General features: G+C 36.8%; 1 protein-coding gene across 1 annotated transcript in view; it reads right to left on the bottom strand.

Annotated features, from left to right (window-relative positions):
* The window catches only part of LOC306861491 (protein O-mannosyl-transferase TMTC2-like), a 31,379-nt gene extending 9,446 nt beyond the window's left edge, over nucleotides 1-21,933 (bottom strand). The window contains exons 1-2 of the mRNA XM_079403761.1: nucleotides 21,532-21,933; nucleotides 785-1,376 (exon numbers count right to left, since the gene is read on the bottom strand). Coding sequence (XP_079259887.1) covers nucleotides 785-1,376; nucleotides 21,532-21,614 — 675 coding nt within the window. The 5' untranslated portion in view covers nucleotides 21,615-21,933. The remainder of the gene's footprint in view (nucleotides 1-784; nucleotides 1,377-21,531) is intronic.
* Nucleotides 21,934-25,863: the final 3,930 nt, after the last annotated feature.

The raw sequence follows: 25,863 nt of genomic DNA, 5'->3' as shown, positions 1-25,863 counted from the left end.
TTTGGGTATTTAAATATATAAAAAAAGTTTTATTTACATTTTATGTTTTTATTTATTGCCATATAATTTACCACTTTAAATTTAACTTATATCCGTTAGTTGCCAAGGCAACACACTCATTTTCTTTTTTTTAAATCTACATTTTTATATTTCAATAGACAAAAAAAAACTATAAAAAAATTTAATAGTTAATGACCTTGAGACACAGATTTAAGTTTTTTTGGAAATGCACCTACAAGCCTAAAGGTCTGTATTTAACAGTTTTATTATAACATTGCCATAAAATATTAAATACAAACTCATTTTCTAAGACATCTGGGTGATTTTCTTGCATTACAAAAATGCATTTTCCAAGATGGGTAGGAACTTTGAGTTTCTAGTATTCAAGATTTAGCTGAAATACACTTTAAACTAGACTCTGGATTTAAATCAGGATATTTCAAAAAATTATATTTTATATTATCCCCCGGTTTCACAAACAAGGCTTAAGCCTAGTCCTAGACTAAAATGTAAGTCTGAGCTGTTTCAACTGAAATAAACTTGCACTGACTGATCTTTAAACATGTCAGTGCCGTTGTTTTGTCTTTAGATACACACTAGTAATGTTTTTTTTTTTTCCAAAGGCACGTTTATAAAATTACTTAAATGTCCTAATTGAACAATGGCCTAATCCTTGCTTAGTCTAAGCCCTGTCTGTGAAACCGGGCCTATAAGTTTCAGGACCTGGCTTTGTACCACCTCTGTGCCCCTGTTGCATTTTTGATTGGAAAAAATCAGATCTCACCTTCAACACCATCATTACTGCTTCCCGGAGTCTCAGATGATGCACAACACAGAGGTCATAAACGGCAGAGATGGCCAGAACAGTGACTCCCTGCTCCTTCCACAGTAAAGCGGCCGCAGCAGCACCCAAACTCCCAGCCAGCCACAACGCTGTCCGCCATTCAATCCCACTCGAATGCACTGCATTGGGCCTGAGACGGCAGTACTGGGCATAACAGATCAGGGACAACAAGAAGCAAAAAGCTGCACCCACATCTGCTCGCCCCACCACCCCAGCTACCGCTTCAGTGTGTATGGGATGAGAGGCAAAGAGCAGACCCGCCAACAGGCTCCACGGTCCTCCACCCAGCAGGGGGCGACAGAATGCAGTGAAGAGCACAGTGACGCAGCAGTGCAGGCCCACGTTGACCAGGTGGTAGCCCCGGGGGTCCAAGCCACCCAGGGCATAGTTGAGGCGGAAAGAGAGAGTGCAGAGTGGGCGGAAAGACTTGTGGCTGCCGCTGTGGGTGAGCAGAGTGCCCCAGAAGTCATCGTACAGGATGTTTGTCCATGGAGTGTCTGGTAGGAGGTCTTGGTTGGTTTTGATTGCTCGGCTAAAGAAGATGGAAAGAGAAAGAAAAAAGGAGGCAACAAAAAAGAAATTTAGAACATTAACATTATAAAAGTGGCATAAAATTGGTGTTTACAACCTAATTGTATTCATTGACAGCCCGAGTTATGACAATTAATGAAGGATGTCAAAAAACCCAACATCAAACAACATCTTTACAGTTTTAAAGACTTTTATTTTACACAAAATAATAAAGAGTAACATGAAAAGTTTCTAATATTTGAAATCACTTGGATCCCAACACTATTAACAGAGGGTTTTTGTGTAAATGTTTAAAATAATTAAATATAAAATTGATTAATTTTAAATTATTTAATAAAAAGTATAATGTAAAATAAATAAATAATTCTTTCAATATAATATAACAGTCAATGGCATCCTTTCTTCTCTGTAATAAGTGTTGTAAATTGTAATAGCACCTGTGAACTCATTGTATTTCAGTGTATTAAATAAAGCCATCACCATACTGCTATCCAGTCAGTGACAGAAGCACAATATATGCGCTTTCTTAATGTATTCATCAGTTTAATGTATTCTTTTCATTTGTGATTGCAATGATGTGGGAATGGAGCTGATTTGAATATTTAAATTACAATGATCTCCAAAGGGTGAGATTGAAAGCCTAGGCCACGGGGAATTAACAAAAGTAAATGCGCCCATATCTCAGAATACAAAAGAATGAAAAGTGAGGCCAACGAGGCTCTATATATCCTAGAGATAAAAATCTTACAGTAGCAAGAAGGCAGTGATATGGAATGCAATAAATATCCAACAAAAATACATCTTAAAAAAATACCCCCCCACCCCTAAAAAAAAAAAAATAGAGAGAAAGAATAATACTTTTCCAGTCTGTTTCAGTGGTAGTTAATACATCAAGCCTTCAGTACAAGTGGTGCAGTTTCCTGTGACCCATATCTCGGTCTATAGAGCTCTCTGTGACTCCATGAGAAAGCCTGCACTTGTTTTCGACTCAGGAAACACAATGCTGGGAAAGTGAAGAGATCGACGGCCGCCATCACGCTATGACCCCTGCAGTGAGGTCACAAACCACCAGACGCCACATATCACAAACGTTACTCCACATATTGACAGTTTCTTAATTATATTAGTCTATTCAAGTGCCAAATGAAGACAATACAATTAAAAATACATAATATATAATTCTATGATATATATATATATATATATATATATATATATATATATATATATATATATATATATATATATATATATATATATATATATATATATATATATATATATATATATATATATATATATATATATATATATATATATATATATATATATATAATACATAAATAAAATATATAAATTGGCTTTAACAATAAAAAAAAAAAGACAATTCGTTTTTTTCTAAATTATATTAGATTACACCACATTAGATAAATCTGCGTAGCCCTTTGTGCATTTCTAGATAGCAGATCCTAAACGTTTCAGAAATGGACCACAGTGTTTGCAAACAATTGTACATTATTAACTCTTATCTGGATTTATGTAGCTAGGTGCTTATGTCATGTACATTTGATTATGAGGTAATCTTGTTCTAATTGGGTCACGGCAAATCAGATTGCTGTGAATATAGTTTGGTTCATTATGAACAGCTTTGCTCCGATGTCATAACTGAAGGTATTAGCAAATAGCATGTACTGCTCTACAAACTATTACAAACACACTCAGAAGCAAAGATGTAGACAGACAAACAAACGTACCCTGTGTGTTTAGATTTTGTGTGGTCCAATCAAATTTATATAACGCAAGATGCTCATTGGTAGACAGCTGTGACACTGACCACTTGAGTGTCTCCAAAATATTTAAGTTATATAGCAAAGGTCTGTGTCTCCACTTACCATTCCTTATTTGACCCAAAGATAAGCAGTGTCTGAGAAAGCTGGTTGTTTTGAATAGCAGTAATGAGGCTGAGTTACGTTATGAGGTTTATCTGTGGACCTTGAGAAGGAAACACACTCAAGTTGTGACGACTTGTAAATTTACGTTTTCCTAAAATCCAGAAAGCGTCATTTGTCTCCTTGAGGGACTGGAAAAATGCAGTCCTATCTTGGAGCATCTATCCCTGCTCAGTGGCTATACACTTTACACTACATACATTTGAAGTTTTCAGCTTCCAGTGTTTATAATCTCTATAAATCACTTGTGAGTCGCCTCACAAAGCCTCTCAGTCACTCTCAGTTCAGAAGGTTAATGCAGTTGACTGTGAGGGCGGCTTGATATACAGTCATTATTCAATTCCAACACAGCCTGTGCTATGAAAGTAATCGGATTGAACGTGCAGTTGAGGGTACAAGTTATGTTGTACATTGTTCATAAGCAGTTATGTCTCATTGCAATTATTGTACATATTCTCAAAATAAAATTGTTGGTGTGTTTCCAAAACAACTAATCGGCCCTAAAATTAGTTTCCGTTGGAACTTTGATTAGATGTAAACATTGCAGGTAATAAAATACATACATATTTTTATTGATTTAAAACAACAACAACAACAATAATAATAATAAATATTTTCATTAATACACGAATGTGTTTGTATGATTTTTTTTATTCACTAATAAAATTTATTTAATAATAATGATGATGATGATGGTTGTTGTTGTTGTTGTTGTTATAATATTAGGATTATTATTATATTTTTGCTTATTTCGATCAACTTTTCATTACTTTATTACATACAAAATTATTATTACAAATTGTTGCATCAATACTATATTATTGTTATTATTAATAATAATAATAATAATAATAATAATAATAATAATAATATTAAAAGATAGTATTCTACCATGTCAAACAGCTCAAGTACAGCACAATAAAGCAGATGTGACAAAAAACATTTATTAATTATTTTATGTTTATTTATGTGTTCATTTGTATCAACTTTTAGTTATTTATTACAAACAAAATCATCATCATCATTAATAATTTTTAAAGGACAGTATTTTACCAACTGTCAAACAGCTAAAATACAGCACATTGAAGCAGATGTTAAGAAGAAAAAAAAAAAAAAAAACTGCACCGCACCTCATATTGGCAGATTAGTGCTGAGTATTGGAGCGGGACAGAAAGGTTTTGCATTCCTGCACAGGGGAACATGGCTGCGGTGTTAATCTGACGCTAACAAGATTACAGGCATATCATAGAGCCAGAGTATTTTAGGGGCACAGCTGGAGGAGAAGGTCTTAATCACTTTAAACCTGTCCCAACAGAGATCTGTGCAACCCTTGTGTTTGTAGTTTTAACAAACTCAGTAATGAAAAGCAATCAGATGACTGTCTTAGAAAATAAATGAACTAAAATGTTACTTCGCTTAACATGAAGCAGTATCTATAAACACTGGTGTGTTCCAACAGATTCAAGCAAATCCCATTTGCAGTCTTTACAACCCCTTGCTGGCAAGTATTCATAAATGCTCTATAGAAAACAATTCTGGGGAAAACTGGCATCAAAAACACGCTCATAAATGTCACCGCATTCACAAATGCTGGACCACTATGATGGATTGGTTTTATTTAATTCATACTGGCAAGAGTTCCCCAATTTCTTTGAAGAAAGCAAGTGTAAAAAAATCCATTAGGTCATAAAGCAAAATTATATTATGTAGTATGTCAAGCATCTCCTTAACAAAGAATGACAACAAAATAAGAAGTAAAAATCTAAAATACAATCGCTAGCCCATTCATTTAACCAATTCTTCACTGCAGTCACTCATTGTAAAAAAAATTCATTTTGAAAAATTGTGGAAACTGACAAATAAATATTGGCAATAACAAATAAATAAAACAAATTGCTTCCCAATAATTGTCCCCCCCCCAAAAAAATGCATTGAAGTAATTTTAGCTGAAGTTCTGAAGTTAAAATTAAAAATATACATTTACTGAACATATTAAATTGTGCTCAGCCAATCTATCAAGCAGAAGTGAAAAATCTGTGTTGGCCAGACAAGCTTTGCAGCAAAAAACGCGTCTACGCATGCGAGAGAGCGGAGCCGATGCTGAAGGGCATCAGAACATCATTTACAGACGGATTTTCTATCATTAAAGTTATGGTGAGTATACTGAGTTTTGTATTTATTAAGTCACGTTTCACGTACTATATTGTATTTTGCAGAAGAACAGTGAATTCACGCCTTTACTGGTGTCATGTTGATGTTTTATAACCTAGTTTAGCCCGTACTGATCTCCCGGTAGGGGTGTGCGATATATATATCGTCTGTGATGATATTGTAATTGATGTTTTAACGATGTGGGAATTGACATTATCATGTATAATCGCAAAAGCCAAACAAAACAGAGTGCACGATTAGATTAATGTTACGTGATGAAGATTAGTCTAGTGCGCGTGCGCATTTACAGCGTGTTTTTTCACTGCATTATTCAGTCTTTAAAATTCATTTCGAATGATCACACATGATATGGGGTAGAAAATGTCATTTGTCATTTCATAATCAGTATCACGGGAAGAGTGCCGTTCTCTCTCCAAAAAGCAGCATGATCTGATTTTGATTTTATACAAAAGTTCAATAAACAAGAAGTTAATATTAAAGGGACTTGCGTTTTAGACACAGTATTGCCTGTTTTTGCTCTATTTTGTCAACAAAAATCATTCCAAACAGCCACAGCACTGTTTTGCGTCTTTGAGCAACATGCTGTGTTTCGTTCCTGAATGAATCAATCAACCGTTTAAATGATTTGAACTCAGTAACAGTGAGTCTGTTAAAATTCCTTATAAAATCATAAATTATTCCCTTTGAGCTAAATTAAAATTTCTTTAAATTACATATTAACGTTAAGTTTTTTTTTTTATTACCTTACAACTATTTAAAATATTTAATTGGGCCAATAACTTGGTTTGGTAGACTTCCTTTTTCCCAATTGGCTCAACATATTTCTCATTGAGCCAATTTTAACAGACTGTTGCCACAATTGATAAAATTCAGTTAGCAGAAATTCAATTGGGCCAATGGAAAATTTGAGATGTAATCAGTCACTAGAAAATTGAGTTGGGAGATCTGATTTTTTTTACAGTGTTAAAAACTATGATTTCTTAAGGTGTCACTGATATTTCAGATTTTTCTAATGATTTGAACCCACATCACCCAGCCCATATTTCAGTTCTTGAGGAGGAGACGTTAGTGTTGTGTATAGTACACAACATCTGATATACATCATAAACTCATTACAACAGAAATGCCTGATCCTGCAGATCTTTCTCCCATATGGCTTCTGGCTATAACATCACCACCAAATCACTGTGTGCTCCACTTTTAATCAGAAGCAATATCTCACATCATCCATCTGAAAGGTTAAGTATTCAACATATACACCACCAGTGAAAAAAAAGGCAAAATTTCTGTTTCTTTTGATCTGTAGGCATATGGTTAAATGCTTTAAATTAGATTTGTAGACAATATAAAGTGTCTACATTAGTTACAACAATAAACTTTTGATTGTTTGGTCACAGCATAATGTAAATTAAATAAATAGAAAGACATAAATAGAATAAAAACATATTAATATTTTACATTTTTAGTACACCAGGGTGACTAGGAACAGGACATTGTTCATGACCATTGTTCATGGACATTGACCATGACCTCATGTTTCACAGGGGTACAAATATGACGTAGCACATATAGGCCAAACTCCCTTACTCATGCAATGGGCAAGACCAAAAAACATAGTTGTGATGTGCAGCAAATATTGTTGAGCTTCACAAAATGGGAAGTGGCAATAAGAAATAGCAAAAACACTGAAAATGCCCATTTACACCATCAGGGTAATAAGAAATTCCAATCAACTGGAAGTGTTATGAATCAGCCTGGAAGAGGATGTGTGTCTATCTTGTCCCAATGCACTGTCAGGAGGATGGTTTGAGTGGCCAAAAAATCTCAAAGAATAACAACTGAAGAATTGCAGCCGTGAAGTTAGTTGGGTCTTGGGGTTAGAAAGGCTCCAAAACTGCAATCCGATGTCACCTACATCACCACAAATTGTTTGGAAGGGTTTCTAGAAAAAAAGCCTCTACTCTCATCCAAAAATAAACTCAAGCGTCTTCAGTTTGCCACACTTTACTGGAACTTCAAATGGGATTGGGTTCTATGGTCAGATGAAACCAAAATAGAGCTTTTTGGCAATAAACACCAGAGGTGGGTTTGACGCACACAGAGAGGAGGCCGTATGGAAAAGTACCTCATGCCCAGAGTTAAATATGGTGGTGGGTCTTTAATATTTTGGGGCTGTTTTTCTTCCAGAGGACCTGGACATTTTGTTCAGATACATGGCATCATGGACTCACAGATATTAAATGAACACCTGATTGCCTCTGCCAGAAAGCTTAAAATGGCCCGTGGTTGGACAATGATCCAAAACATATCAAAATCAACTCAAAAATGGTTTACTGACCACAAAATTTAAGGTCTTACGCTGGCCATCCCAGTTCCCTGTCTGCAATCCCATAGAAAAATTGTGGGATGAAGTGAAAAGGAGAGTCAACCAGCATGGACTTCAAAATGGGAAGGATCTGAAATGATTCTGTATGGAGGAATGGCCTCAGATCCCTTACCCATGTATTCTCCAAACTCATCAGTCAGGAGAAGATTCAGTACTGTTTTCTTGGCAAAGGGAGGCAGCTTCTTTGCTCATATTTACTAAGGGTGCCAATATTTGGTCTCGTACTGCATCGTGTATCTTGTCAGTGTGTGCACTTGCTTGGCCATTTGTAGTTGATAAACAGGAAAGTGGGTCCAGCTGAATTGAAATGATCATTTGTTAGATTGGTATAATAAAGGTTATTATACCGCGGCAGCGGTCGCGGCACTCGTCGTGTGAAGCCCTCTTAGTGTGAAGACCAAAGAGTGTAAAGACCATCGACTCTACCGTGCGACTCCACCGGGCAGGGACACCGGCAAGGGATAGTAGTAGCTTTTTATTAAATTTTTTTCATTGATATGTTTATTATTGAAATGTTGTTGTTATATGCATGTGTCAATTATTTAATTTCTTTATTTTCCTAAATATGTGGGTAGATAGTATTTATAGAGTTGTAACTTTTTAGTTTTAGTTACTTTTTCTTATTTGTAAGTCGCTTTGGACAAAAGCGTCTGCTAAATGACAAAAGTAAAGTAAAGTAAGTAATATTATTGGAGGGCACTGCCTAGATAGACAGATAAAGTAGAAAAATAAACCAGAAAATAAATAAAGTAGATACATAAATAGACAGATAAATAGATACATGTATAAATAAATAAATAACTATAAAAATGGAATAATAAACTGAAAGAGAAAATAATGAAACGTAGAAAAATAAATAAACAGAAAAATTCAAACAGGGTAACATCGACGACGAAACGGCACAGGACTGCAAACACAAGGAGATTATAAAGGGAGCAAATGAGGAAGGTAACAAGATAACACAGGTGGGGCAAATTAACCAATAGTCAGGAAACAAGGTGGGTGGAGTCAAGACAATTGACATGAGAGCACATGGCACATAGAACCAAACAAGACAAGCCATGTGCTCACACAACAAAAACACAAGCACATGGCCAGCAAAACAAAATCACTAGCCATGTGCAAAACAGGACACGAACACGCAGCTATTGAGGAGACTCATAAGCTGCGCATTCACAAAACATGACAAACATGAAAGCACGCAGCCAGTGAAAAAACACAAGCTGCGTGCCACACAGAACAAGACAAAACAAGAAAGCACGCAGCCGAAGAACGAGCTGCGTGCAACAACACAACGAAAAAGCGAGCAAAACACACACACTCACAGAGGAGCGCACGGCCTGAGCGAACTCGAGACCGCACACTCCTACAGCAAGAACAAACCTGGAGCGTGAGTGTCCGAACCCCGACATGAAACCAGAACTGAGTCTGAACAAGACAGGAGTGCCGGGATCCGAACACCACGCCCCAACATGAAACAGAGCACGCAGACGAGAGAGCGCACACACTCATAGCGGCTTCACCAGAAAACAAGACAAGTAGGGAGTGTCAGGGCTCCGTCACAAAACCATGAATAAACTAGATCGAAGTGACAGAACCCTGACACTATTGCCTTTGAGAGAAAAATACAGATTGCTCACATTCAAACTCAAAGGGCAACTGCAGATAAATGGAGAAAAAAAAAATTGTGATGGCCCTCATACAAACAGCACTGACTCACAATCATTTTAATGATCTGAACAGACCCAATGAGTATCTGTGATTCTTCTCACTTTGACAATTGTTCTGAGAGCTTCCTCGCTACAGCAAAACCGACACTCATCTCCAGCACAAGCCATCTGGGCTAATCCCAGAGCGATGTCATGCTAATGGAATAGCCATTTCACTCAGCACAAAGAAGTCTTGTTAGCTCAATGATGGATGATATCCATAAGAAGCCCAGTGGCAGAGGTAGCCACAGAGAGAACATCAGTTAAAGGAAATCAATGCCTTATAAAAACCACTGCAGTTCAGTCAATCAGACACATTGCCTGGCTGTACCGAGGATTTAAAATGGAGTATTTCAAAGCTTAAAAGCTCTGACACTTAAATAAATCAAGCCTAATTGAGTAACTAATTAAGAAGCTGAGAGCAGGTATGTTTTATATGCTCTGAAACCCTTCAGAAAGTACCACCACTTACACTTAAAACACACTTAAATGTCCTTTAAATGCACTGGATAACAAAATAACCAATCAAGTAACTTCTGCAAGCAACTAAAGTAGACCATTTTTACAAATATTTTAAGTATGCCAAGTTTAGTTTATCGCACTCACTAAAATAAAATAAAATAGAACATTAAATGGGACAACAAAAATACTTTACAGCTTTTGCAAACCTGCTACTTTAAATTGAGTTGATTTCCTCACTTTCCATGATCCAGACCCTGTAAAGTCTCACTGTCTGAACGCTGTCATGGATGCTGAGCTGCACATCTGGAAAAGTGTGAGCTTGAAGTGTTTCTTGGCCCTCCATTGAGGTGCTTTTAATGAAAGTATGTACGCAGGCCTTCCCTGCATATAAAATGTGAATGGAGCACAAATGCTCTTACCAGGCAATGACTGGAGCTTTAGCAGTGATAGTTTTCAAAACATAAATGGCTTCTATAAAATCCAGTTAAAGCTGGATTTATAGGGCCACCCAACCGGGCACCAGTGCCTGGATCCGGACTGTATTGCATTTCAACACAAATGCATGTTCAAAATGTATATTACAGGGAAGTAACTAGGCAGTGAAATATTATCAACTGCATATCCTCATCCCCATCTTCTGTTGTCTGGATAGGCAATAATTGAGTCTGAGGAGTTAATTAAAAGCTAATGTCTACATTGTGTACTCAGCGGTGATAAATGATGGCCCTGATTAAATTCTGACAGTGCCCGGTTCTCCCAGCAACAAACCATGTCTGTCTACTCACTGCCTTACTGTGCAAATCAAAATGTAATCTACAAGAACCACCCCAGGGACTGATGCTAATTTTATGGCACTTTTGAATTCTGTTGCCTTTAAATGATCATAGATGGTTTTACTCCATTCCCCAAAATATATATATATATAATATAATATAATATAATATAAAGCACACTTAAATGTCCCTCAAATGCATCAGATACCAAAACTAAATCAAATAATTTCTGCAAGCAAATAAACGAGACCTTTTTTTTTTATGTTGTTTTGTTTTACAAGTTTTCAGTTCCCATAAAGTTCACAGTTGTCCTATAAGAATAAATAGTGTGTTTGTCCACAATTAGTACAGTACCTTAAACTAAATATCATTTGGTTTCATCTTTAGATTTAATCAAGTGCAGGGACATTCATACAATAAGTTTCCAAATACTTTTTTGGGCCACGTTATTTTTCACTCTGGTGAAATTCTTACTCTGTATTTCAGAATCTTGCTCTTGTCTTGCATCTGTAGGATACATGTCTGGTGTTATCAGGAGGAGCAAGGTAAGCTGGTTATCTGGATGTCACAGTGACCTAAAAAGCTCCCACCTGCTCGAGGAGAAGACAGCTGAATGTATTCAGACTCCAGTGAGGGGCAAGAGTAAAAAAATAACGTCTACAGATCCATAAATGAAGAACAGCAGGTTCTTTTGGAGCTCGTTCATTGTCCGGCTGCCCCAGAGTAGTCATTAAAAACACAAAACTCACAAGAAAGAGAACAAAACAGAGAATGAGAACAGAAAGAGAAAAGCCTAGACCCATTCAATCGCATTCCATTCTTCGTCTGTGTTCCTCGTCCATTCCTCTCTGACTTCTCTTTCTCTTTTTGTAACACTTTTCAGGACATCCACTAATTGGCAAGGAACCAGCTGTGTCCCACAACAACCTCTTCCTCAAAAAGCTCACAGAACAGCGAACACTCATATGCTTATGCATGTTAGAAATCTGCCATGGTTTGAATTAGAGCTTATAATATTAAACTCAACTGACACTTATTCTTATTAAACACCACAGGGAATCTTCACTGAGCAAGGCAAGAAATAATGTCTTGTAAATAAGAATCTGAATGTTGTCAGGAACACAAACTTCCATGGAAGTTGAGAGTACAGAGAGGAAAAACAGCTATTTAGAACATTTAATGCAGTTTGTAAGCCAATATCTTTGAGTTCTGGTTATTTAGAGGAGACTAAATTACAAATATGTGGACTTGAAGGACTTGACAGCCAATCAGAGTCCACTCAACATTAGAGCACAAGCATTTAAAGCAGCAGATGGGGGGGGGGGGTGCAGCTTGTCAACATTTTACCTATAGTAGTTTCACTTTCAGCTTTTTATTAGATGAAATTGCAACTATTTTAGCATCTTAAATGATTTTACATTCATTTCACTTGGAATAGTCACATAATGGATGTAAACTGGGTTGCGAACTTAAATCCACATTCACTTTGAGTTGACAAGAGAGGGATTGAAGATAATGACTAAAATGAGGAGGAAACAAGACAAACAGAAAGATGGAAAAAAAAGAGCAAAGAGAGATTAGATTGTGGCTAGACATACTACTGGATCATTGTATTCTAACTTGTGCACTGTGAATCTTTGCAACATATCGAGCGGTAGAAATGTCCATTTCATCAAAAACTGACAGATGGTGTCTGAGAATGGCCATGAATGTCATATCGGAGAGATATTCAGTGCTCACACACTCCAAGACAGATAAACACAGCAGGCAGGAGTTTATCTAAATCCCACTCTGAAATATGGTTTCTTTCCGTTTATTGAAATCAAGCGAGGCCAGATAAAACACAAACTCCAGGACCTGATGGTGTGATGTTACTAGAGCCAGACACCGCATGAGGAATAATACTATCTGTGAGCCAGATAAGAGAAAAACAGCACTGAGGAATGGGCAGGGGGTGCTTTTACAGCTCATGGTTTGAAAAATGTGTCTCAAATCCAGTTAAAAATGGAATGCAAGGTAAACATTACATTCTCATCATTTAAGAAAATTAGAGTTGGAAAACTATTCAGTTTAGAAAGAGTCATCATGAGTAGCAGAGCTGGGTAAATTACAAATTGTAGTCCATTACTGATTACAGTTTACACATTGAAACATCACAACCATGAACATAAGACCAACCAATCAAAACAGAGGTCATTTACATAAATGTACAGTGTGTATAGTATCTAAAACAGACAGAAAAATACTATAATGTGGACTTCAGGGAACAATAAATTCTACAAAAACTCCACTGTCTGTCAAACACTTCTCTTTCTCAAAAGCACACACACAAACCCTCCGCACCTGAACAATAAATTAACTGTATCATCTGACCGGTAATGGCATTGCATAGCAATGAGTGCGCTGTAGACAGTGAACCTAAACAAGTCCTCATATCACTGCGATCTCTTTACACGGCAGGCGAAACGCTCTATGCGCCTCTTATCTGGGGGAAACACAGGAAAAGCAAACAGATTGCTTCCGGACTGGTGATGAATTGCAGACCCTAAAAAGATTCGAATAGGAATGAAATACGACCCGAATGTGGTTACTAATGATGCCCTATCGCTCAGAGCAGAATAAAAGGAAAAACACAAAGCATTAGACATCGCCCCCTCCCTACACACACACACACAGCATATCATTAAAATAATGTAGGTTGAGTGATGTACAGGTCATATGTATAAAACGATGGAGTTGCAGCTTTCCCTCAGGGAAGGATACTAGGATATGGGAATTTTTAGATGCTTTCTTTGTTCTTTGGAAAACAAATTCTCAATTCGGAGTGTCCATATCACAAAATAAGAGCTAAATTTCCCCAAATGTTCACAATACTCCTTCAGGCTTAAAAAATACTGAGGGTCTATGTAATGGGAAATGCATTAATGGCTCAGTGATTGAGGGTTACAGGTGTGAGAAATACAGCAGAGGGCCTTTTAAAACCCTTGCATTTCCTTCTCGTCGTGAGTGCTTTTCTTTTTACGAAGTGAGAGGCTGTAAAAACATCCCCTCTAATTAGGAATTCAAAAACGACGAGACTTTTGAAGCAGCAGTAATTACCTAGAAATGCAGTTGAGCTTAAGAGTGTGGAGAATTTGGCTGAATAGACTAGACGGGATGATGGACTTTGCCGCCACGCTCTGTGACACGGCCTAATGAATCTCTATTGAACACATAAAGCAGCTGGGCATGGAGATGTGACATTTCAAGTCATTTATAAAATCCATCCAGGAAGGTAAAATTAGAGGCCCTCATTAGGTTGCAGGTAGCTTTGGCAGAATGCGCATGAATAATGTCAAGCACAGAGAACCATTAGCACAGATCAAGCTGGAAAAAACAACAGGAAAACTCGAACAGACTTTGTGAAAAATCAGACACTGTTTGATTTATAACTGGTCATATGTGCAGATTATTTATTTATTTATATTAATTTATTTTGCAGCTTTTTTTTTTTTTTGTATATAAAAAATAAAACTATGATACATAAAAAGTAGAACAAAAAACATTTTTCTAAACGGTTTTTGTTTATTACCACAAATAAAGCTGACAAAAACTGAAAACTCATACTTTACATATATTTTTTTGCACATAAAAAAAACTAAACTCCTGAGGAAATTAAGAACAATCTAAAATATTTGTGTTGTTTATTAGCACAGATAAAGCTAACAAAGTCAAAAAACAATTCATGAAAAATCATACTTGCTGGATCACTGTCAAGAAATATTTATGAATATTTATAAATAGCCATACATGCTTGACAAACAATTTAAACCATTTTGTTCACTATTTGCATCTTTAAAAGGTTATGCAAGACATTATTTAGTAGGGATCCAAAATTCTGAAACTTCACTGCAAATATGGGATTCATAATCTAATTCAAACCAGGGAAATAAAGTTTCAGGATTTGACAAATGTAAAACATTGTGGCATAAAATTAATGAAAAATGCATGAGATTCTGCATTATTTCTAGGTCACTAATAACATTTGTGACATGGACCGTGACACTGATCATAGTTTGTAATGGAAAAACTGTATTAAACTAGACAAATGCAAAACAGAAGCAATTTCACTGGTGGTCTTGGACTGTTTATCTTTGGTCCTTCCAGTAAAACAGCACAAAGATTAAAGAAGATCAATACAAGAAACAATCAGCAGCGTTTAACAAGGCTCGGGATTTGATTCAGTTGACTTCCTCCTAACAGATGACCAGGACCACATGCACCATGATCACCCCGTGATTAACCTGTCAACCAGGCCACCCAATTATCACGGCATGACACCGTGTTGATGGATCCCCTTTATATCCACACACACACACACTCCCTGAGCTCAACAGGATTATGATTGTCATTAATCTCTACCTGAGCAGAAGGCATCAATTCATTAGAGGATTTGTCAGATGCACAGAACTGACATTGAGAACGGGGCTGGTGAGGCTGGTGAGGAAGCGTTTGAAAGAGAAGAGAACAAAAGAAAGAGGAAGACAAAGACAGGAGGCGGCAGAGAGTGCTGAGAGCGGGAGCTGCCGAAAGATGATACACAATCGTCATCGATCACAGAGACAGCAAACAGCTACGAATGTGTGTAATCTGTGGGGGCTTGTGAGGGTTTGAATTTCCCCCTACTGTGGCGAGTTTTTATGCCCACCTATGTGTTTGTGGGAGAAGGCAGATCCCAGTGCAATGTGACCCCAGTGCAGATAGAGCTCATAATCGCTGGCCTAAAGTGTGTGCGGTCCCTCAGCCCGAGGTTATCATCATTAATGGAAAATATTATGAGGACAAAAACTTACAGATTTGGCAGTTTGCAAGAGAACACAACTAAACTTATAAATAAGCACTGCAATATAAACAAACTGAGTAAAATACAACTTTTTAATCAGTGCCGGATGATCTGATTTAAACAATCTCTCAAGTCTGACCAATGAAACACCCAGGAAGAGATTGTTTGATCCAGTGAAAGTTACTGACTCATATAGTGGTGGTAGTTACAACTTACAGCCAAGTTGATTTTATTGTTGTTGGGAACTGAATTAATAAAACTTTAACCGGAAAGCTGATTCAGCATTATTGTAAGAACAATGTAATTTATGATAAACTGTGGTGTGTTTAAATCATAGACAGATGGTACAATGTGATACTACTAGAAATGTAAAGATTGAAATTTGAAAACTTAAAACAAAATGCCTACTAAAATTAGTAATGTTTAAATAAATATAAAAAGTAATATGCAAGTAAATAAGTACCTAAACAAATGAATAAAGTAAATGAAACAAAATAAATGCAGTGTGATGCTACTTTAATGCAAAAAAAAATTACTAAAACCAAAGCAATTCTCAAATAAACAAATTAATAAAAGTATTAAGTAGATAAATAACTAAAGCACATAAAAATTAAGTAAATAAATGATGCATTGTGATGGTTTATTAGTAATGTGAGAGATGAAGACTAAATCCAACAGCCTACTGAAAGTTAGAAATAAGTCATTTAAAATAAATAAATAAAGTCAATACATAAATAAAAATCAGCACAAGCCTGCCTCAGTCCGATTTGGGGACCAGAGTTGTAGACAGACTCTACAAAAGCCAAAAAAAAACATGAGCCATATAAAGGCCATGAACTCTGCAAACTTTTGGAAAGACCGAATGGATTACATGTATTCACATACATTCAAAAAATCTTTTGGATTTTAACCATCAGCAACCATATTCCGAGGTCTGTTGAAAATTAACCTGGATGGGAAGTTATGCCTCAACTCTGCAAGACCCCAGGACTGAGGTTTTCATCATGTGTGAACACTTCATAACTCAACGACCGCTCTGCTGAACCCTTTGATCCAGACTTACACTGGTACGACCTCTACGAGGGAACGTAAGCGGGTTCACGTTTCCAAAAGTTACCTCATAGTGGCACTGACCGGAGCTGTCAGAGTCTAGAGTCCATGCACACAATAAAATTCTGCTTGATGTGATACCATGAATGATTGAGGCACATAGTGGCAAACTATAGAGAATCTAATTATAATTGCATATTCTACTGCATTAAATTTCTGCTTCAGCCACTCACGTTTGAACAAAACTAATGTCATTTTCTATTAAAAGAACCATTTATTTGATGTTTCTGGGTACAAAGGGTCAAATCCCACGGTGGTATATCAACACCAATGCTAGTCAAGCTCAGTAAAGCTCAAAAAAGGTGACATGCTCTTTGTTGCACTGGCTATGTTCTTTCAAGAAACTCTACTCTTAACTCTGTCTGTAGATGACCCTCCACTGGGAGGCTGCTGTCACTGGCCGGTACATGAGGGGTTTCACCCTGATTGTGGATTCAGACAATGTTCAAATGTGCAGAGTTGGCTGACATCTCCTCGAAGCTGGCCACAGAAGGATAACCAGCGCAAATCTGCAAGTAATCAAGGCATCAACCCCCAACACACAGCATAACATCGACACAGACTCCCATAGAGTGTGCATAAATCAATAGGGATGGTAGGTTTGAACTTAAAAACTTACATGTGTTCTACACTGGTGGAATAATACAGCACATTATGGGGTCGAGGGAGAAATGCAGAGTGTTTTAAAATGCAACCATTTCCACTGGCAGCAAATCAAACCTTTCAGTCACTCACTCGCTCTGCATCTCGTTCACTTTGCCTCTGGCTCACTATAACCACTGAAAATGATTTTAAAATTCATTTTGGTACTTTTGATGAAGCCCATCTGCCTCTACTTCATAAAATATATAATTTCTGTGATGTACTTGTCTGGGTTGTGTGGTTTAAGCGCTCTCTTCAGCCTCCAAACATCTCAAATTACCCTTTTCAAATCAGTCACTCTTCACTGCATCGCTCATGTTGTGTCCCACAGCAGTCAGAGCTGAATGACAGCGGTTGGGTTAGAAGAGTTTAAAGAAAAAGTGCTAAATGTTCTGGTGCCAATGTGGATATTTGGGATTGTAACAGGTTCAATACACCCTGAACTGAAGAACTTAATGGAAAAAAGACTGAAGATACTAACAGGGTGTGACAAGAGCTGCAAAGTAATGCGAATGCATTGATCTGTTATAAAGTCCAGCCGCCTCCAACTGTAATGAGATAAAGTGTGAGTAGACTGATGTGGATTCATTACACATTTGTAATTTTATTTTACAATAATATAAAATATTATAATATAACATAATTTATATTATATAAATATTTTTATATTATTAAAAAAAAAAAAAAATATATATATATATATATATATACACATATACATACACACACATACATACACACACACACATATACAAAATATTTTTTAAATTAATTATAATATGGCTGAAAATGATCATTGTTTTGGGTGATTTCAATGATTGTGATATGGTTTGGAGAAATGCATACTGAAAATTCATTATGTTGACTTGAATTATTTCCCAGGCCACCAATGACCATATACCTACTTCCAAATCGAAAACCCCAAGAGCTTTAATAATAATAACAGTCTGACATTTTAAAAGGCATGAGAGCATGTCTAGAACAAATGATTTGATAAAATAAATGGTCTGTTGCCAACTAATACTAAGGCCTGTAATAGCAAGGATAAATGTAATGAAGACGATAGACCGCTTAAGTACTTTGTTATTATATTTTTGTGGATGGCAAATGTGTGATATTTTACTTTAAGAATTACATCAAATCTATATGGGTAACAAAACAGCTGTCAATCATTATGAATATGAGAGTGAAACAAAAACATTAGTGTGACCAAAATTCAGTATGAAAGTTTTATATGAGAATTGAATTGCAATTTAATTATTTATAATCTGTACATCTGTCAAGACCACACATACGGTGATAAAGCTTAGAATGAGAGTTGTCTTTGACACAATCTAATCAATCACAATACACACAAAGGTACATAATGAAACACTCCTCCTAAAAGCCACAAAGTGCTATACAGCCTCCCCATTGATAAAAATTGGGATACTGCTAAATAGTTAAAGAAATAAAGAGAAAACATTCCCTGCTTATTTGCAGGAAATATCAAAGTTACAGCAAAAGTAACTTCACAGCAATACGCAAGACAACTTGTTAAGCATGCATTTCATCACACAGCTGGAAAAGAGATGGATGTTTTCTTTGTAAATCCCCCTTGAGGCCCATTTCACATTTCTAGAGTCATGTTTAAGGACTGTTACAGATGAACAAAACATGAAGAATGAAGAAAAGTGGGCAGCAGTATATGACTGGGGTTGGATTAAAAACCTTATTTCGTACGCAAATTTTTTGTTCGACTACAAGTCTGTGTGATTTTTATTACAATGCAATACTGCTGATGTCTTACAGTACCAAGCATAAACTGCAACCACTTTATTATTTAAGAAGCAACTGTTCTACAAGTGTAATATCCCACTGAATTAATCAAAAACTTGAATACTGGAGGAAACACGTCCTCTGCAATGGATATGGACATGGTTAAACCTGAGCTAATCAGCAAACAACATCCTCTGGAAGTCTCTTCACTAATAAAACTCTAGCATTCAAAACAAACAGCAAGATTTTATCTCTGCAAGCAACTTGAAACTCATCCAGAGGGCAAAAACCATGTATAACTCTGGAAAATGCTTTAGAACAGCACAATTGGCACAAGATCACATGCCGGCTCTCAAACATCGCTCTCAAGACATGTAAAAATAAATTTCCCCCAGTAGGATTAACACTGGCTGACGTCTTCTGCCTTCAGTCCAGTTGCACATTTCATACCAAGAATGCTTTATTCGCTTTTTTATTGATATTACCATCGGTGCATGGAGTGTGGACAAGCCTCCATACCGTTCCAAGGAAAAACACTTGACGTGATTAAGAAAACAGAGACAGAGCGCTGTATTCTAGAGCTCTGGAAGCCTAGGATTGCAACCGCACTTCAACAGCTGGTGCATGACCACAGTCAGAGACAGAAACCAGTCCCAGGAGTCGAGATGGGAATCACAGAAAACCAATCGCCAGATTCTTTGATTATGCCTTGCGCACACAAACACATAAATCAAAGCAACTTAAACCCAGAGGAATGGGTGAAGGACACAAGACTGTTGACCTTTATGTGAGAAGGTCGATTTGATGAATGACTCTGTAAGGTCAGTGTACTGATTGGGTACCTGTGGTCACTCAAGAGGGACAGAGAAGGATGCATGCATGTATGCATCTCTAGGGTTTAAATTAACACTGGGTCTCATCTGAAAATTAAAGGTCACGGGTAGCGATTTAACATTTAAACGCAGTGTGTGAGACACACTATTTGCATCACTCCTACAGACAACTAATTAGAGCTAAAATTTGCAGTCTCCTCCGTGAAATTTCTGTAGAATTTTGAGCGCAAAAGGTCCATTGTCCACCGGTTTCAAACTAAGCAGTTTTCAATTGGTCATGACCAACTTGAGCATGAGTTAAATATGCATGGGGCACTTTTTCGCTCTCACTCGAAACTCCCAATCACATGGATTCCTATTGGAATGACTGGATTTAGCTTTTTAATTTTCTGGATTTAATTGGGTCTATAAACACAGAGTAGATTGAAAAATCAATGATTTACATTTGATTGGCAAGTTGGAGGTCAGTTTGTTGACAATGATATACTGAAACAATTATGGCATGGACACTGATGTGGGTCCTTGAAATGATCTTTAAAGCCTGATTAGGTTCCAACTGGGAGTCTATAAATTAATCTTAATAGAATTAGAAGCAGCTGGAGATGTTTACACAAATTATCACTTTCCTTCTGCATTGGCTACTACACTAAACCCATCATTTCATGGGTCATTTCTCTGCAGTAAACCCATAAAAGATGCCCAGGGTTATGTCTCGCAAAGCATGCGGAAAAGGTTTTAATCAATTTCCCCCAAAAAAGAGCATTAATGTAATGATGAGAAAGACAGTAACAGCAATCCTGTCTCACAGTCAAATATGGGATAGGCTAGTTGTCACAGAGATTATATCTCAGTAAATATGCTTTAGATCAGTCTGTTTCCCAACCATGATCCAGCAGTGCACATTTTGGATGTCTCCGTCCACATCTGTTTCAGGACCTGAAGTCTACTAAATGAACTAATGAGCTCAATTGGGTGTGTTCAATTTAGAAAAATATACAAGATTTGTAGTGTTGGAGTCACTTGGGGCAAGTTGCCACATATTTTTTACATGTTGTTAACTATACATGTTTGCACAATAGGCTACTTTTTACATGCTCATTATTTCATGCTAATTAAAATAAACTAATGCAAACTGAAAAATATTCACTTGAGTTAAAAATGTGACAACTAGCCCCGGTTTCTTCAACAGTTCTCGCTAAACAATGAAATGTAAAACAACAAAATGTGCCACAATATGAATGTTTCTTAGATTTATTGCAAGTGTCATAAATAAACTAAATAAATTAAAGCAATCAACATGTTACCTTTTAATCTGCTGCTTAATACACGTTTCCCATGGTAACCATTTCTATCTATCCATCTGAAACTATTTTGGAAATAATTTAGGCTAACTAAAGCCGTTTTCATAAAGTTAATTGTGTTATCCTAAACAATAAACATACGGGTTACTTTATCTGTGTGAATAAGAGCCCATTTATCTGAACACACCTGTCATTATTGTGCTGAAGTGTTGAGGTGAAGTGATGGAGAAGGACTGTACCTGTCATCATAGCAGAAATCAGAGCTCAGTGTGTTCATATAGAGGAGCAGAGCCACCGCGCTGCACACCAGCTCCACTATCATCTCAACGACAAAGAGGAGAAAAGAAAGTCCAGGAATGAATGGCACTGATCAGTCCCCGTCTCTGTCTGCTGTTGTCCTCATTGTTTTGCTCTCGCTGCGAGATGGGAAGAGTTTCAAACACAACATCGCTCGTCTAACCCATTCTCAGTCCAAGGCTGAGGATTCAGCCCACATATCTGCTCGTACTGTGTGCTTTCGCTAATGAACGGAGAGTATCCGCCTGCTCTTCATCCAGAAAGCCGTAGTGAAACATCCCGTTGCAGTAACACCCTCCAATCAAACAAAACACGCGTGTGATATTTGGAAACGCCGCGCATGCGCAGAAATCAATTCACAAGAGCGAGAAGCATCAGCACCATTCAGCTGAGAGCGAGAGTCTTGTCCTATTAAATTGATTTAGAGCCTGACTGTAATAAACCGCAATTGCTTTGGTTTGCAGCATTTACATTAGTTTTGAACAACTTGTAAATAAATAAATATTCCATCCAGTTCCATTGTAAATAGCCTCAGCATGGAAGCCCGTTTTTGCCTGAATAAAATAAAACATACATAAATAAATGTAATTGCGACTTTTTTTTCCAGCAGAGTTTACATCTCACAATTCGAACTTTGTTTCTCCAATCTTGAGAGAAAAATGTTAGTATTGCAAAACATAAAATCCGAATTTTGACTTTTCTTTTGTCAATTCCGAATTAGGCTATATCTCGCAATTCTCATTGTTTCCCTCAGAATTCTGTTCACATCTTAATCTTAAATTCTTTTTTTCTCTTTCCTGCCACAAAAAAAAACAACTTCATATTTCACAATTCAGACTTTTATTCTCAGAATGTCAAGAAAAAATTCTTGTTTTTTGTTTGTTTGCTTTCCCCCCTAATAATAACCTGCTTTGAAGGAAGTAGATGATGAATTCGATTTTTACACCCTGTGGTGAGTTGTGCTTTTTGCATGTGGATCTCTGAAAATCCCCACTGTGGAGCAGCTGGGGCAAAACCTGTTCAGTGCATGTGTGAATCCGCATGCGTCAAACACAGGAACAAGAGCAAGAGATCATTTGTACCCCAGTGTAGTCACTCCACTCCTGTTCCACCCCACTGACCTCAAGCTGTTGACCCTTGACCGTCAACCCCACTGGGAGGACAACTGCTGTTTTCAGGGATCAACACGAGTGCTGACCTTATCAGTGCTGCATTCTGCTGCGGATACAGTCAGATGGAACAGATGTCAATCTGAAAAGTGTACAATTACAAAAAGCAGGACAGGTGGTTACAGCGATTTCACAAAATTGTAATCACAATAGATTACAAAAAAATGGTTTGTAACTGGTTGCAGCTGTTAGAGTAATTTCTAGGGTAATTTTTAAAATGCAAATAATACAATTAATTAATATAATAAAAAATTTTTAATAGAAAATGCATGATATTCTTAGCTATATTAATACATTTTAATGTCAAAGTTTTAAATCTTTATTCTTCTTTGTATGAAAAACAAGTCTGACGAGGACTGTAAGAGGTGTCCATAGTACTACTGCCTTATCTGTATATTCTGTACATATGTAACTAATGTAGACACTGTATATCCTGTACCTCTGCTTATTGCACTTCTGGTTAGATGCTAACTGCATTTCGTTGCCCTGTACCTTACATGTGCAATGACAATAAAGTTGAATCTAATCTAATCTAATCTAGGTGTCTCGTTTCTTTTTCAGAGTTCCTGATGTATAAATAATTCTATTTTATTTTATTCGTTTTTTTTTTTATTTAGGAAAGACTTTTTCATCACAGCTGATTAATATCAAACAGGAAACGTCACGATGGGCAGTGCCACAGTCTGGAACACTCCTGCTCCAAAATAGCACCTGCTTGATTTAGATCAGCACAAAAACACACTGGGATCAACTATTAAAATAATAAATAGCACCAAAACTTGTTTTATGCTGATTAAAAGAACATTTCAGATGGAAACTGATTGAAGTCTTGACATGGCATTGTTATGTTTTGTTCTTCATCCCCTCTCTTTGATTACAAAAACTGTTATTTGACATTTTCATGTTTCATATCAGGCCTGTGTTTGAACTGCAATGCTTTTAATCAAACAATAATATCAACAATGATCTGATATAGACAAAATATTATTACAAACACCTCTTTGGTTTTTCCATAACATAATTCCATAAATCGGTTAAAGGAATAGTTCGCCCAAAAATGACAACCTGCCTAAAATTTACTCACCCTCAGGGACATCCTGCATGTTTGTAAGAAAGCCGGAAGCAATGGCTTGAAGTTAAAAACTTCATGATGGATTTGTTTTTCTTATAAACATGCAGCTTTTCACTTCTCAAGACATTAATAGTCCTGTGGTTTGCTTATGCATTATTGTCATGTTTCTGTTACATTCTTATCAGCCGTTTGAACTCTCATTCTGACGGCACCCATTCACTGCAGAGGATACTGAACAGCTGCATTAATTAAACTAATGAAACAAGTGTCTTAGTTCTGGCATAAAGACTCCGTATGTTTATATATTAGAAATTTTCCATGTTGACCTATTAGTAAAATGCTGCTTGTCTAATGAGTGGTTTTATTATATTTTCCATGCAGTCCAACTCAATAAAGGCAGTCAAAATGTTACAGGAAAATGTGTTCAGGGCAAAACATTTTAATATGAAACATCACCATCCGATTTAAACACATAGAAAATGCATTACAATAACTTGTTTAAATTTTCATCCACAACTGAAAAAATATATATATCACTGATTTTTACAATCAAATTTGGATTGAGGCCCATGATGCACAGAGTGAGAAAGAGTTAAATAACAGAACTTAAACATTTTATTCATACGTCCTTCGGCCAGACATGAATTTGTTCCTTAAAATGCTGTTAACACTTCAGACAGTGAGGCAAAAAAGAAGCTGATTATTTTCAGATGGAGCTCATCATGCGTCATTGTAGATGAGATTGGCATATGTTTGCGTGTGAGGGAGAAATAGAGACGAGATTGAAAGAGAGAGAAATAATAACCGAATATTTTCCATCTGTGCATCCTGTTTAGTCCCTTTGAATCGCTGATGAAAAGATAAATAGCACCTCTCTTTCCTTCCAATTCCCTTCGCTCTCACTCTCCCGTCTCCTTTTTTTCCCATGCAGTTCCTTATTAAAGTGCTGATGCCTGATAAGGAGTATTGTGTGGTTCCTCCCTGTTTCCGCCACTGACCGGAAGCTACTCTGGCTCCCATTGACTTTTCCCATCATTTCCCTCTTCATCTTGTCCCTCCCTGCTTCCTCCGCTGACCGGAAGCTTAAATGGCTCCCCATTGACTTTTCATCTCATTCTCACACAAGACCTGCCAGGGCCTGGACGTCCACAAACAGCAAAGAAAAGTCGCATTCTGGGAGTAAAAATTAAATCAATGCACAATCTTTCACACCACAGTTGAATTTTGTGTTTAGAAAAGCAAGACGACGCATAAAGAAAAAGCATAAGAGGACCTTCGCATGGAATGCAGTTTTGTACTCCACTGCATTGCTTTTTTTAAAGTACACGGCTGCCATAAACACTGCACCTTGCAACGTGGCACTCAAATTCAAAAATACGATAATTTGTAATTATTTCATGTTTTGGCAAATTGGTTGATAATTTGTACAAATTTGTGCATAATTTTTTGCATTTTTGTACAAATCATATTGCACAAATGTATATGCAATCAACACCTTGTAAAATTGCTACCTTTTCTCATGAGACTGGGTTGATTCAACAAAAAAAAATGAGCCCTTGCTTTTTTCACATTCCATTGGCCTACGTTTCACGAAAAATTCCTTCTGTGTAAACCAGTCCCAAGAAGCCATTCACACAAAACGCATTTTGCATTCCACTGCACTGCTTTCCCATTTTTAAAAAAAATTTTTTTAGATAATAATGCACTAGAAAGCTGTTTTGCACTTATGCCTTCCGTCTTTTGCATCAATACATCATTCAAAAACATTCCACTCAAGTTAAGAAATTCAACTAAAAAAAACGCATCTCAAGACCTTGTGTTTTTTCCCATTCTACACCAGTCTAGCACGTCTACATAGAAAACCAAATTAAAAGCAGCAGATGTATGCAAAAACACGTTTTGTCTAAACCAAGCCTAAGAAGTTATAAAATGTTAGCATTTTCTTGCCATCTCACATCTTTGGTAAATGTGTTATTTATATCCTGAAGTCATTAAGTCGGTGAAACGCACCATGGTTGTTGACCACACAACTT

This window comes from Barbus barbus (genome assembly GCF_936440315.1).
Source record: "Barbus barbus genome assembly, chromosome: 42".
In the NCBI taxonomy this organism is placed as follows: Eukaryota; Metazoa; Chordata; class Actinopteri; order Cypriniformes; family Cyprinidae; genus Barbus; species Barbus barbus.
The sequence above is the reverse complement of the archived record's forward strand: the minus strand, read 5'-3'. Positions and strand labels throughout refer to the sequence as shown.